The sequence below is a fragment of the Callospermophilus lateralis genome, chromosome X (assembly GCF_048772815.1).
Source record: "Callospermophilus lateralis isolate mCalLat2 chromosome X, mCalLat2.hap1, whole genome shotgun sequence".
In the NCBI taxonomy this organism is placed as follows: Eukaryota; Metazoa; Chordata; class Mammalia; order Rodentia; family Sciuridae; genus Callospermophilus; species Callospermophilus lateralis.
In genome coordinates this window covers 67,288,537-67,302,971 of record NC_135325.1, presented here as the reverse complement: position 1 = coordinate 67,302,971, position 14,435 = coordinate 67,288,537, and the positions used below count along the sequence as shown (strand labels likewise).

Sequence of the window (14,435 nt, the reverse complement as noted above, 5' to 3'; positions counted from 1 at the left end):
CGGAGATCAATCCCAAGAAACTGATAAAAGTCTCTACTCAGGATTGGCCTAATTATCCCTTAGATAAGGCTCTCTTCCTTCGCTCGAATCTCTCTGTACCAAAGCGTGTCCTCTTGGCTTATAAATCCTCCTCTCTTTCTGCCTCCTCATCCAGGGATTTCATCCCAGCCAACAAGCCACCGCTGTATCCCCCATCTGTGCCAGTCCCAGCTCCTGTCCCTCAGGCTCCTCCATCAGTCTTCCCTTCACCCATTCAGCGCACAGTCTGCCCAGCCACTCCCTACTTCAATTATGGCTTCTTTGAGAGAGGTTGCTGGGGTGGAAGGGATTGTTAGGGTCTTCATGCCCTTCTCCATAGCAGACCTTTCACAGTTGAAAAACGCTTGGTTCCTACACCACCAACTCTGCCTCATACATAAAGGACTTTCAGTACTTACTCCAAGCCCATAGTCTCACTTTTCATGACATTTACATGATCCTGGCCAATACCCTTCTCCAAGAGGAAGGCAGGCGCGTCTAGGAACAAGCCCATAATTATGCTGATGAGGTCCATCAAACCACTCCGGCCTACCCTCTAGGCCCCCAGGCAGTTCCTGATCAAAACCCTAATTGGGACCACAATACTGCCACAGTATTAGCCCTGAGGGACCAACTTTCCACCTGCCTAGTTGTCCGACCCAGAAAGGCGGCTCAGAAGGTGGTAAATTTTTAAAAACTCCAAGAAATCATTCAGGGTAAAAAAACGAGTACCCTTCCACCTTCCTAGATAGACTAAGGCTCTCCAGCAATATACAAATATAGACGCTGAGACCCCCCCACCATGGGAGACAGCTCCTAATGGCCTACTTGTTCTCCCAGAGCTACCCTGACATTTGGCTGAAAATTAAAAAAAAAAAAAAAAACTGGAATGGGGACCCTTGACCCCTCAGACTGAAGTCCTGGACACAGCCTTTAAGGCGTACCACAACCGGGATGAGAAGGCAAGAAAGAAAAAAGTCCAGATGCTGGCATAGGCTCTACAGGGACTCACCCCATGGACCCCTTCATTTTTGGCCAAATGCCCACCACCAAAGATGGCCCCTGGGCCCTGTTTTAAGTGTGGGACAGAGGGACACTGGGCACGAGAGTGCCTGAATCCCAGGCCACCTATGCATCCATTTCCTAAATGCCAATTAAGGGGTCACTGGGCCATGGACTATCCCAGCCCAGAAGGGGAGCCTGATCTGCCCCAAGCCCAGACCTGGATCTTTTGGGGCTGGCAACGGATGACTGAAGGATCCTTGAGACTCCCTCCCCAATGACCACCAATTATCCCTTAGATAACCAAAACCATTGCCCCTTATGGGTCCTTAGACCCCGCCATTTTGCGGAATCTCTACAATTATTGTATGCGATTGAAAAAATGGGCAGAGATTTTATATACTCAGGCTTTCTTCCTTTGCTCAAATCCGACTCTGTACCGTTTGCAACCCAAAGTGTGTCCTCTTGGCTTATAAATCCTCCTCTCTTTCTGCCTCGTCATCCAGGGATTTCGACCCAGCCAACAAGCCACCACCGTATCCTTGTACAAAGCCCTCCCCCCACTCTCCTCTTCCCCTTTCAGGAGACCAGGGTCACTATTATGGTGGATGGACGTCCAATTAACTTCCTTATAAGACATAGGGGCTACTTATTCAGTCTTGAGGAAGTTTTGGGGATGCACTGTTCCATCCTGTCCCCTCATTGTCGGGGTAGGGGAACAAACAATCCTTACCCTTAAAACCCCCATGCTTTCTTGTAGGTTTTACCACCATCCTTTCTCTTACCAGTTTTTTGGTAATTGCCCCAATGCCCCATTCCCCTATTGGGAAGGGACATCTTAGCCAAATTCCATGCCTCCATCACATTCCATCCCATCCTTTCTTTTATCCTCACCCTTGGAGAAGCAACCCACATGTCCACAGGCTCCCCTCCTTCTCTCCCTCCGGAGGTAAAAACTCAAGTTTGGGACACTTTCACCCCATCTCTGGCTCACTGTGTCCCTGTCAGAATTCATCTTGCAAATTCAAGCATTTCCCTTGTCAACGTCAATATCCTCTTCCAACTAGCAGTCTTCAGGGCCTACAGCCCATTATTAAGGACCTATGGTGCAAGGGCTTAATAAGACTTACCCACTAACTTCCCTTACAACACTCCAGTTTTGGCCGTAAAGAAACCTAATGGACAGTACCGCCTTGTACAAGACCTATGAATCATTAACAAGGGATTTAGACCCATTCACCCTCTGGTGCCAAATCCCTACACCATCTTCTCTTCCACTCCTTATTCTTCATCCTACTTCTCAGTCATCGACCTGAAGGATGCTTTCTTCACCATTCCCCTTGCTCAGGATTTCCAGGATCTGACTGGCAATTGGATTTCACACACATGCCCAGGGTCAAGAACCACCTGGGATGACTCCTTCACCCTGCATCCTTCCAGAACATCTCAGTCATCCCCTTCTAAGTTTTATCTGAACACAGATTTGGAAACACCAAGAAACTCTAAGGATGCCTTATTTACAGTGCCCCTCCATCCTGATTCTTATTACCTCTTTGCTTCACATGGGAAGACCCTACATCCTTTAGGTCTCAACAGCTGACATGGACAGTCCTACCCCAAGGCTTCAGAGACAAGCCTTGACAAAAGATCTAACTGCTTATGACTTTAGGGATAGCACTCTCTTACAGTTGGATAGAAGCCTTCCTTACCTCATGGTAAACTGCTGACACCATTGCCTCTATTCTCATTGAGCAAATCATTCCCAGTTTCGGACTTCCCGCATCCATCCAGTCAGACAACGGTCTGGCCTTCGTTTCTCAGGTTGTTCAACTAGTCTCCAAAGGCCTCAACATCTCTTGGAGCCTCCACATCCCCCACCGACCCCAATCCTTGGGTAAGGTTGAGAGGGCTAACGGCATTCTCAAGGATCATCTCACTAAACTTGCCATTGAACTCAGGCTGTCTTGGCAGCCCCTAGAGCCCTCTCAGGCCGTAGCCCCTTTGAGCTACTCCATGGGAACCCTGTCTTAATTAGCCAAAGCTTTCCAGTTACTACTCCTCCACTTGTGTCCTACCTGCCCTATCTCACACTTCTACACAAACTCCTAAGGGAACACGCAGACTGGTGTCTTCCTGCACCATCCGTTACCTCTGGCCCAACACAACCAGGAACTGAAGCAGTCTTACTTACTCAAGGTTTCTCGCCAACCCTCTCCTTCTTTTACTCATCATTAATCTCTCTCAAGCTTCTACCCTAAACCACAGATGGCACTTCTACATCTAAATGACATGGCAGCAGGATGGCACCACCAGCTCTCAGTTTATAGGTCAAGGCAATTGCCCTTCCACTGGCTGCAATCAGGCAGTCACCCTTAACATTACTGGATTCAACCAGGCCACCTCATCCCACTTATGTTCAGCAATGCTGTGCTTCATAGCAGACCAAACTGAGGAATCCTGTAAGCACTGGCCTGATACCTATGGCGGGTGCCCTTATAATTCCTGAAAGAAATGCTTCCTAGATGAGCCTTGCTATGAAAATCAAGCATACACCAAATTAACTATTTGGGACCCATGGGACCCCAAATGGGCTTCTGGTGTCGATGCTTCTCCTCAGGGATTTCCAGCTGCTTGCTCCCTCGCAGGACACCTGTCCCTTACGTGAAGGCCTCAACAACAGCTGACGGAACTTCACCATTGTGGATATGGAGCTACAAAATGGAAACACGACTGCGGGAACTTCACTAGCCTGTCACCCAGGGTTTCTAGGCCCATTCACTTTCATGTGCCTCCTCCTGACCACTGGTCTTTTCTCAGCCAGTCCCTCTCACTGGGCCTCCAGCCAGAAGCTAATGTGGTGTCTCCTCTTCCCTCTTCTCCTTGCCTTCGGGTATCTTTGGTGTTCTTAGGCTCATCATGTGGCGCACCTGGATCATGGAGTTTGCGGAGGCCCTCTGACAGGACAGCTGGCTGACTCCCCCCATTTGCAGGGATAATGATTGGATGGAGACTATCCATAACCTATGGCTTCGTGGAACTTTCATCGATTTGGGCCCCAAGGAAATTCACATCTTCAGCGCCCTGGCCTTTACAAGGATCTTCTCTTGTCCAGTACCCTGACCATCCCTCCCTTCCTTCACATTTGTCCCGTCCCTCTCCAGCAGGAAGTAAAGAGGCGATCTCATCACCCTGCTCCCAATATAAAAACAAAAAGGGAGGAACATTGGGTGTGTGGGAGACTCCCCCTTCTCACGGAAATTTCACTGAATCCCTTACCCCTCCCCCTCCTCTTCGAAGAGCACCAAATTCAAGGGTTTTCTCAACCAATCCCCGCGGGACAGTGTCCACTCACTGTTCCTGAGTCACCCTGCCAACCAGCACCCACCACATCCCCTACCCAACCCTTCTTAAGCTGAAGCTTGTAAGCACACACTCTCTTCCTCTCTGCCCTCTTCCTCTTCTTTCCTCTCTCTCTGCTCTCTTCCCTCTTCCTCTCTTCCTCTTTGCCCTTTTCCTCTTTGTTTCTTTCTCTCTTTGTCTCTGCCTCTCCTTTCCTTCCCCTTCAGGCAGTCCCCCAATAAAATCTCTTGGTTGAATCTCTGTCTCAGTTGAGTCACTGGCCTTTCATTGGTGCCCTGACTCAGATGGGGCTCCCCTGCCTTTAGCAGGACCCCCATCCCATCGGAGGTCACCACCTGAGCGGAGACCAACCTGCGCCCATCTTCTCCATTGCCTACTTCACATCCACCATTGGCCTACAAATTGGTGAATCCCCCTCTCAGTAATCAATAGTATTCATCATTAATCAAATCAAACCCACAATGATATATCATACACACACAAATTGTAAATTTAAAAAATAATAAGTATTGACGAGGTGTGAAATAATTGGAACCCTCTGATGTTGCTGATAGAAATGTAGAATGGTTCAGATATTATGGAAAAGAGTGTTTCTCAATAAATCCAACATGGAATTACCATATTATTTTCCTTTGCTGTAACAAAATACCTGAGTAAAACTACTTAAAAGCAGGCAAGGCCTACTTTGGTTCACATTTTCAGAGGTTTTAGTCCATGGTGACTTGACTCTGTTGTTTCTGGGCCTGTAGTGAGGCAGAACTTCATGGCAGGAAATGCATAGCTGCTCACCTTATGGGGGCCAGAAAGCTAAAAGAGGGAAAGGAAAGGGTGGAGGAAAATATATACCTTTCAAAGGTACTTTTTCAGTGACCTACTTCCTTCAACTAGGCCCCACCTAAAGATTCCACTACCTCACAATAACCCATTATGGTATGAAGTCATCAAAGGATCAATGCATTGATAAGGGTTGATCCCTCATGATCCAATCACCTTCCAAAGTCCCCACCTCTGAACACTGCTGCATCAGGGACTAAACATTCAACACATGATCTTATTGGAAACATTTCAAATTCAAATTATAACACTATTATATTAATTTTATGATTATAATTATAAAAAGAATAAAAAAAGAAAGCAAGAGTCCAAAAATAATTTTATACAAATGCTCATAGCAGCATTATCAACAATAGCCAGAAGGTAGAAACAACCCAATATTCATCAGTTGTTGATTGGATCAAAATGTGATATGCTCATAGAATGGAGTACTAGTCAAGGAATGAAGTGTTAATAATTGCTAAAACATAGGTGAACTTTGAAAACATTATGTTAAGTAAAAGTAACTGGACAAAAGGTCAAATAGTGCATGATTCCATTTATATGAGATATTCAGAGGGGCTGGGGTTGTGGCTCAGTGGTAGAGCACTCACCTACCACTTGCAAGGCACTGGGTTAGATTCCTAGCACCACATAAAAATAAATAAAATAGGGGCTTTGTCTATGACTCAGCGGCAGAGCACTCGCCTAGCATGTGTAAGGCCCTGGGTTCGATCCTCAGCACCACATAAAAATAAATAAGTAAATAAATAAAGGTATTGTGTCCAACTACAACTAAAAAATAAACATAAATAAATAAATAAATAAATAAATAAATAAATAAATAAAGATGTTGTGTCCAACTACAACTACAAAAAATATTTAAAACAAAGAAAATCTAGAATAAGCAACTTAACAGAGACACAATGCATATTATGGTTACCAGGGTCTTTGGAAAATAATAACGGGAAGTGATTACTAAATAGATATGGGGTTTTCTTTTGGGGTGATAAAAGTTTTCTGGAATTAGACAGGGGTGATGTTACACCACCAAATGTACAAAATGCCACTGAATAGTGCACTTTAAAATGGTTAAAATGTTGTATTTTATGTTTGGTGAATTTGACTTCAATTAAAAAAAAACAATTTAGATAAATGTAGTAGACAAAATTCTATAATTCCCCCCACAACACAACCGTCCAGATCTGGTTATTAAAAAACTAATCAAGTTACTTCTATGATTCAGTTTTGCAAATATAATAAAAATGAATTGACCTAGGGCTGGAGTTGTGGCTCAGTGGTACAGCGCTTGCCTACTACCTGTGAGGCACTAGGTTTGAACCTCAGCACCATATAAAAAAATAAACAAATTAAATAAAGGTATTCGTCTATCTACAACTAAAAATATTTTAAAAAATGAATTGACCTAAAGATATAGAGATTATATGTGTGGATTTGTTCCAATTACAAGAACAATCTAATAGCAGCATTCTCTAGCTGGTAGTAGAAGAATAAGTCACAAAACTCCAAATGTGAAAGAATATGAACTGAGGGCAAATCTCTGTTGCTGAACTTGAGGAAATCATGAGGCAAAATGTGAGAACAGACTATAGTTGCTAAGAGCAGTTCTTGTCTGACAGCTAGCAAGAAAATGAGGACCTCAGTTCTAATTTCTCAGGGAACTATATTCTGCCAATAACAAGAATGTGCTTGGAAGGAGTTTCTTTCATTTTGCCACTAGATGAAGATATAGCCAACATCTTGATTACAGCCTCATGATTCTCTGAGAAGAGAACTCAGGCATGCTGTGTCTACTTCTGATATATAGAAATTGTAAGAAAATAAATTTTATTATTTTATACCTCTAAGATTATGATAATTTGCTACACAGCAATAAAAATAAATACAGGTTTTATTATACTTATTAATGTGAAAATATGTCCAAATATACTGTTAAAAAATATGTCCAAATATACTGTTAAAAAAAGCAAGTCTCAAAAAAGACTACATGGTTCAATTAAAATATGTATCTATAAATTTTGTGTTATTTTAGTAACAACAATAAAGCAAAAAAAAATTTGTAATATATTTGTAATTTAGGAAAGTCATTAGAATCACCCCCATTTATATTCAAGAATGAAGATGAATCTTAAATCATTCTTATTAATATTACCAAGAAAAACTGAGTGTTAATAGCATTTGAATACAATGCTGTCTTTAACAAAATCTTATAAGCTTAACAAAGGAATTTTTCACATTACTTGATAGAATCTTTAAAACAACAATAATTTTCCCACTAGTCTTTTTTTGTGTGACTTATAATGCTTCAAATGTCTTAAAGCATTTGGCATAACTTAAAAACAATCTTTTTGACCATAAAATTTTTATAATTTTTAGCATTAGACAAAATGTATTTATGTTTTTAAAGTTAGCTAAGTGGTGAACAATAACTTCTGTTCAGAGGAATAGGAAAATACAGTGATTTTAAAACTTTCTTTTTCTTCAAACTTACATCTTGTTGCTAAGTATAATTTTGTACCATCCTTGAAGGAGAAACTCATTTGTCATGCATTTTTTCTTTGATTTAATGAAGTTTTCCTCTACATAACTACATGCATAGAAAATAATTTCCAATAATACACATTAAATTAGATGACTGCATTGTATAGTCTTTGAAAATAACAAAGTAATTGTTAAAATTAAAAACAATTTAAATTAGAGATTGAAATAAAAAGGAATAGGAATTACAGGTCAATGAGGTGTAAATGTATATATGTGTGTGTGTTTTAACTAAGTGCAGGGTTTAATGGAATAAATTGTTTGCTTGTAGAGAAAACAGGGAAATGCATTCAATTTGAAACTTTTTTCTTCAACCTACAATTTTGTTCTTAAATGCTACCTTGTTTAGAAACTATTTACCATCCAAAATATTAAAGAATAATTTTAGGTATTAATTAATCCTTGCATGAAATAAAAAAAAATATTCTTTTTAGGGGCTGGTGTTGTGGCTCAGCCGTATGTAAAGCGCTTGTCTAGCACATGCAAGGCCCTGGGTTCAATCCTCAGCACCACATAAAAATCAAATAAAGATATTGTGTCCATCTACAACTAAAAAATAAAAAAAAATATTTAAAAAATCTATAAAAAGAAAATATTCTTTTAGATAAATATATACACAATAAAATTTATGAAAAATTCACCCATTACATTCTACATTAAACATCTATTATTTTATTTTTTAATATTTGTTTTTAAGTTGTAGTTGAACACAATACCTTTATTTTATTTATTTATTTTTATGTGGTGCTGAGGTTCAAACCCATGGCCCCACATGTGCTAGGCAAGTGCTCTACCACTGAGCCATAACCCCAGCCCTAGTATTTTATTTTTTAAAACCCAATAATTAAAGATATTTAAAAATAAGTGGAACTACACTACAGGTTAAAGAAAATAAGTCATCAAACTAAGGATCTGATTTTTTTCATATCCAATGAAGTGTTTCATGAATTTGCCTGATCATCTAAGTTACTTGGGTGCACCTCTTAAGAGTATAAACTCTCATTTCCCATCCTACATGTGCTAAATTAAACCACCAGAGGATCAATTTGTGAATCTAGCTGTTATTTACATATCTAGGATTTTACACAGGAAGGGGTAGATTTGGGAAATCTTGGCAGATCGCACTTACCAAAAAAGCATACTAACAAATATAATAAAAACAAAATTTCATGTTCAAGAGAAAGAGGTGCAAAGGAGCCATATGCAAGAATGTTCACCAGAATAATGTTTGTAATAGAAAAAAATCTGTATGTGCATCAGTTGGAAAAATAGGTGAATTATGATGTGATTATATAATGGAATACCATACTGATATAAAAATAAATTACCTTCATTTATATATAATTGACACAAGTGAATCTAAAAAATATGCTTTGTATTAAAAACAATTTTGTGTGTGCATATATAAAAACAACTCTGTATTTATGTGTATACATGGGTGTATATATTTGTGTACTACATATTGTATATGAAAACATGTTTTAATGCTATCTTCTAGCTAATTTTTCATAATGTAAATACTTCATAAATTAATATGATTGATTATAACGTGTTGATGAGGGTATGAACAAACTTTCTTTTTGTAGGGCAATTTGCATATATACATTTATTGAAACTATACATATATATCCATAACCAATATAAGCTAAATATATTATGATAATTTCAATATTCTTGGTAAATTAAAAAACAAGTAAAATAGTAAACTGTTTAGTGACCTGAAAATATTTTTACTAACCTGCCTTTATTTTCAAGCAAATGATAAAAACAAGTAGCACAGCAATTTATTGTATATGATTCCATTAAAATGGATGCATGAAAAAATTATGTGAGTATGAGAGTAAAGAATATTTAGTAAAAGTACAAACTAAAATATTTATTTTTACACATTATATGTTCATACTTTTGAAATTTTATGTAAAAAATCTCTAAAAATAAAAGAGACAAATCTTTAACAAAATGTTACATGGAATCATTGTACCAAATATTTTAAAATGTCCATTTAGTCTTCAACTGATTCCCAAATGGGTCAGAAAAAAAACAATGGGCACTTCTATGGGAAGAGAGACTGATCCAAAACAAATGTAGCAAAATGTTAAGAACTGGGGAATGTAGTGAAAGGCATGTAGGAACTTCTTGTTCTCAAAACCATTCTGTTACTTTGAAATTATTTCAGAATGATTTTCAAAAGACCACTCACACAATGATGGGAAAATTTACCCATGTATTTGGTATTATGTGTATGATAAGATTCCACAACCCTAACTGGTATTAAGAATTCCATCAAGGAACTTCTTAATGAAGTTTCTCAGACCAGGCTGGAAATATGGTAAACTGAAACCTGCAGAGGAGTGCAGGAGCCTTAGACCCAGGTGTCTGTTATCATGTGGCAGGTTCAGAAAACACTAACTAGTGACCTTGATGAGTTTTTAAAAAATGAAAGAAAAAATACAATAGCCTTTTAAAATAAAATAAATAACTGGGTGTAGTGGTGCACACCTGTAATACCAGCAACTTGAGAGGCTGAGGCAGGAGGATTTCAAGTTCAAAGTCATCCTCAGCAATTTAGTGAGACCCTCCACCTAGTGAGACTCTGTTTCAGATAAAGAAATCAAAAGGCCTGGGGATGTGGCTCAGTGATTAAGCACCCCTGGGTTCAATCTCCCCTACAAAAAAAAAAAAGGCTAAAATACATTAGCATCAAACAATTCTCAGTATCAGTGAACATATGAGAAAACAGATATGATCATACATTGTAGAAATAAAATTGGGAGAACATTATTTCAAGACTGACTCCTATGACAATCATAAGCATCCACACTCTTAAACAGAAATGACAGTTTGAGGAATTTTAAACCCTGATGTTATTAACAAAATTCTGTGTAAAAAAAAAAAATCAGTCAACATTGTATTTATTAGTGGAAACTACAAAGAGCTCAAATTTCCATAAATATGGGAGAGGATGGATGTGTATTATCTTTGTTTTGATGGGAAATATTTGGACTGATTTAAATTGTGAATAGTCTGTTTCTTGGGGCAGAAATAAAACTGATCGCTTCTATCTTACCTATATTTTCTAATTTTGCTGAGGGCTTTTGTAGGTACCTTTGGAGCTTGCTCAGCATGGGCTTAGGACAGTCTTGAAGTGCTAGAGATTTTACCACCCCCAGGGTAATATCTACCAAGAAATGACTGTATACATACACTCCAGCTTCCCATCACTAACTGGGATAATTCTAGTTTTCTCTTCTAGTTCATTTGTTCTATATTTATCCTGGTGCAATATTGTTTGAACATTGTGTAGCTTCTCACAATGTCTGTGTTAACTTCCCCAAATATTGTTACAAATTGTTGGAAGACATCACTAGTGTTCTACCTTAAAGGCAAGGCTAAAGTTATAGTAATACAATTCAGCGGAGAACTACATTTGCCACATGCTCCCAAGATCTGAAAATCCACCCGCAAGACTGTGCATCATCTTATGGAAGGACCTACAGATAGGGACCCTTCACAAGGAAAACCATCAGTTTAGGTTTGTATATCAAAATCCTTAGAGGGGAGGTGGATTGCTGTCCAGAAGGTCCATATTTGTAATATGATTCAGCAGCAGAAACAGGTTGTTATGTTTTTACAACTTGAATTCTATTTTTTTTTCAACTGAAAATAATTGTATTGTCTAATTATAACATCAAGAAATGAATTCCCACTGAGCTGATCAGAAACACACCTGAAACAACCACCCAATTTAAACAAACATAAAGGTAAAAATTTTTAAAAATGCGCTTCCTACCTATTTTCCAGACTTCCTAGCTTCTTTCTCCCTCCCCCTCCACCCAATCCCCGCCCAATTCCAATCTGGAATCAGACCAACAAGATTGTTAGGGTTAATTCGGGGCTTCAATTGTGGGCATAGAAGAGGAAAAAGATATTCCTTTAAAAGTCCAACAGAAATCACGGCAAGGAGAATGCACTCTACAAAATATTACGACACATCGATCTCGTGTATTTCTAAATAGGAAAAGTAAATAGAGGGATGGGTAGAAAAGCTTTGGTAGATAAGGCAGTAATGAGGAGAAAGGTCGCTCCGCCCACGCTCCCACCCCCACCCTTCTGCCGCACTGCAGGTGTGAATGGTAATTGGGAATCTGAGCTCACAGTGACGTGGCCCCTTCCAGACCCAGGGTGGATTAGTCTCTCCTCCCAGTTGCGGTCTTGGTAGTCTTCTGTGGCGGTGCTCTCTGAAGCGGGCGAACAGTTTTGCCCAGAGAAGGAGGAAAGTAGTAGAAGCTGACCCTGATTTGGTAGGTTGGTGGGCGCAGCCTGGAGTTGGGGTGGAAAAGGGCAGTGACCAGAGCAGATCCAGGACTGGATTCTGTCTCATTCTTGAGGCTCACCTATTCGGTGCTTGTCCGGGGGGAGGGGCTCAAGAGAGTCCCGGGGTTAAAAATGGGTACCAGTTGGGATCTTCTAGGAGGTGGGCTATCAGGCACTGTTTGAAGGTAGTGGAAAACCGGGAAGGGTACCTCGTGGAAAAGGGCCTGATTTCTGCAGGGCCATGGTCGGGGGAGCCGGTAACCAGAAGGTGGGCAGAGCGGACCCTGCCACCGTTCCAGACCACGGTTCCCAGGATCTTTTGTTCACCCTTCGTACATTTAGAACCGGAAATTGTGGGCTACGGGGGCCGGGGAGGGGAGTTGCTACAGAGAAGAGGGACAGGAATTAGGACTGTGAAAGAGGTCCCTTATTGCAGAGGCTGCAGCGGTTGCAAGCAAGCTTCTGCCCCAAGGATAGAGGCGGGGAGCTAGAAACTGTTTCTGGTCCCTGCAGGTTCGCGTAAGCATATGCACTGCTTGGGCCAAGAATGAAATCGCTGAGACCGAAGCGGGTCCTGGTTTGCAGTGCCCATACACCTCTTTACCCATCGTCCATCTTGATGCATAAAATGGTGGGCATGGGAGCGGGGTGAACTGGAAAATAGGCAGTGAGTCTTATGGGAGACTGGCGAATGAATGAAAAGATTGATTTTTTTTTTTTTAAATAAACTACGTCTTCACCCAGCAAACTCTTCTGACTCTCCTGCTCCACAAGTTATTCATGTGTGTCCAGGAAATGGTAATTTAGTGACAGTGGGATGAGACAGTGGAGAAAGGAGGCCTAAAGGAGATTAAAGTGGTTTGAAAAAAAATTGTCTTTCGTATATAGTCCACTTCGGAAAGTTGATATAGCCTATTACAGGGCCGGAAAAGAAACCTTGACACAGGATGGAGGAGAAACAAAATGATTTGTTTAGGAAAGCCTTCAAATAAAAAATGGAGCTGTTGTCTCCAGTAGGGATCCTTTGATCAAGTAGTTAATCCTGGATGTTGTTTGCATTTCTTTCTGCAGGTCTTTAGGTCCCTTGGCACAGCAGATTTGAAGGCTGAGAGAGAGACAGCCTCTGATCCCTACAGGTAGGAGGGTGCCTGGGGCTCTCTAGTGCAGGGGTAAAAGATCAACAGAATTGGGTGGACTTATAGCCCACCCTGCCTAAGTGCAAGAGAAATCTAACAGAATCTGAACAAAATGGCCAGTCTGACTGGTGAGGAAAGGAATTGAGGGGCAAGGTCTAAGGCTCCCATGGAGGGCTTATCAGCATCTGTGTTTGCAGAGGCCTAGTCTCTGAACCACTGCCTGCATCTACCACCCATCCTAAGTGTTTGGATAGTGACCTGGAAAATAATTTTCAGGGAAAATTATGGGCTTTGAAGCAGGGTGGGAATGGGGAGACACCCCCTAGAGAGTATGTGAAGTCTCAGCAAAATCTTTGCCAAAAGGACCTCTGAATTGTTATAAAGCATTCAATCCTTCTTGTTTGTTATCTCCTAGAAAGAAGAAACAAGAAAAACTTCAACATGGAAAATGTCCCCCAGGAAAACAAAGTTGAGGAGCAGGCTCCAGTAAAAAATGAGGAAGAAGCTCGCCCTTTAGAAGGTGGTGAAGGCCAGCAACCTGGAGGAAATATTGGAGGGGTTTGGGCTCCACCTGCTCAGGATTTTGGAGAGGATGTGCCCAATAGGATTGCTAATAACATTGATATGATAGATGGAGATGCAGATGATATGGAAAGGTTCATGGAGGAGATGAGAGAGCTAAGGAGGAAAATTAGGGAGCTTCAGTTGAGGTACAGTCTGCGTATTCTTATAGGGGACCCCCCTCACCATGATCATCATGATGAGTTTTGCCTTATGCCTTGAATCTCCAGGTTAATAATCAAAATCCCCTGCTTTCCAAACTTGTATTTTCTTGTTGTACCCTTTATTGTGAACCTTTTGATGTTCTGCTATATTCTGATTGGAGATTTCATTTTGACCTAGTCTGTAAGCTCAGTCAGCAGGGTAGTGTCATGAACTTGCATGGGAAAAGATTTATTACATCTTATAAAGTTAATAAAGCAATTTAAAAAGCAGCCAAAGATATACTATCTCATTTAACAGCATGCATATTTACACACATTCTAATTTATAATATAGATGAAATCTATATGTGATTATGGTTTAATTATTGAGCTCATTTTTAAAAAATATTTTTATTAGTTATTGATGATTTTTTATTTTACTTATTTATTGGTATGTGGTGCTGAGAGTCACACCCAGTGCTAGGCAAGTGCTCTACCACTGAGCCACAATCCCAGCCCTAATTATTGA

At 40.3% G+C, this 14,435-nt stretch overlaps 1 protein-coding gene across 1 annotated transcript; it reads left to right on the top strand.

Annotated features, from left to right (window-relative positions):
* The first annotated feature begins 11,964 nt into the window (after positions 1 to 11,964).
* Bex5 (brain expressed X-linked 5) lies at positions 11,965 to 14,197 on the top strand. Its single transcript, XM_077107304.1, has 3 exons — positions 11,965 to 12,053; positions 13,138 to 13,202; positions 13,618 to 14,197. The coding sequence occupies exon 3, from the start codon at positions 13,644 to 13,646 to the stop codon at positions 13,983 to 13,985; it is 342 nt and encodes a 113-aa protein (XP_076963419.1). The 5' UTR covers positions 11,965 to 12,053; positions 13,138 to 13,202; positions 13,618 to 13,643; the 3' UTR covers positions 13,986 to 14,197.
* Positions 14,198 to 14,435: the final 238 nt, after the last annotated feature.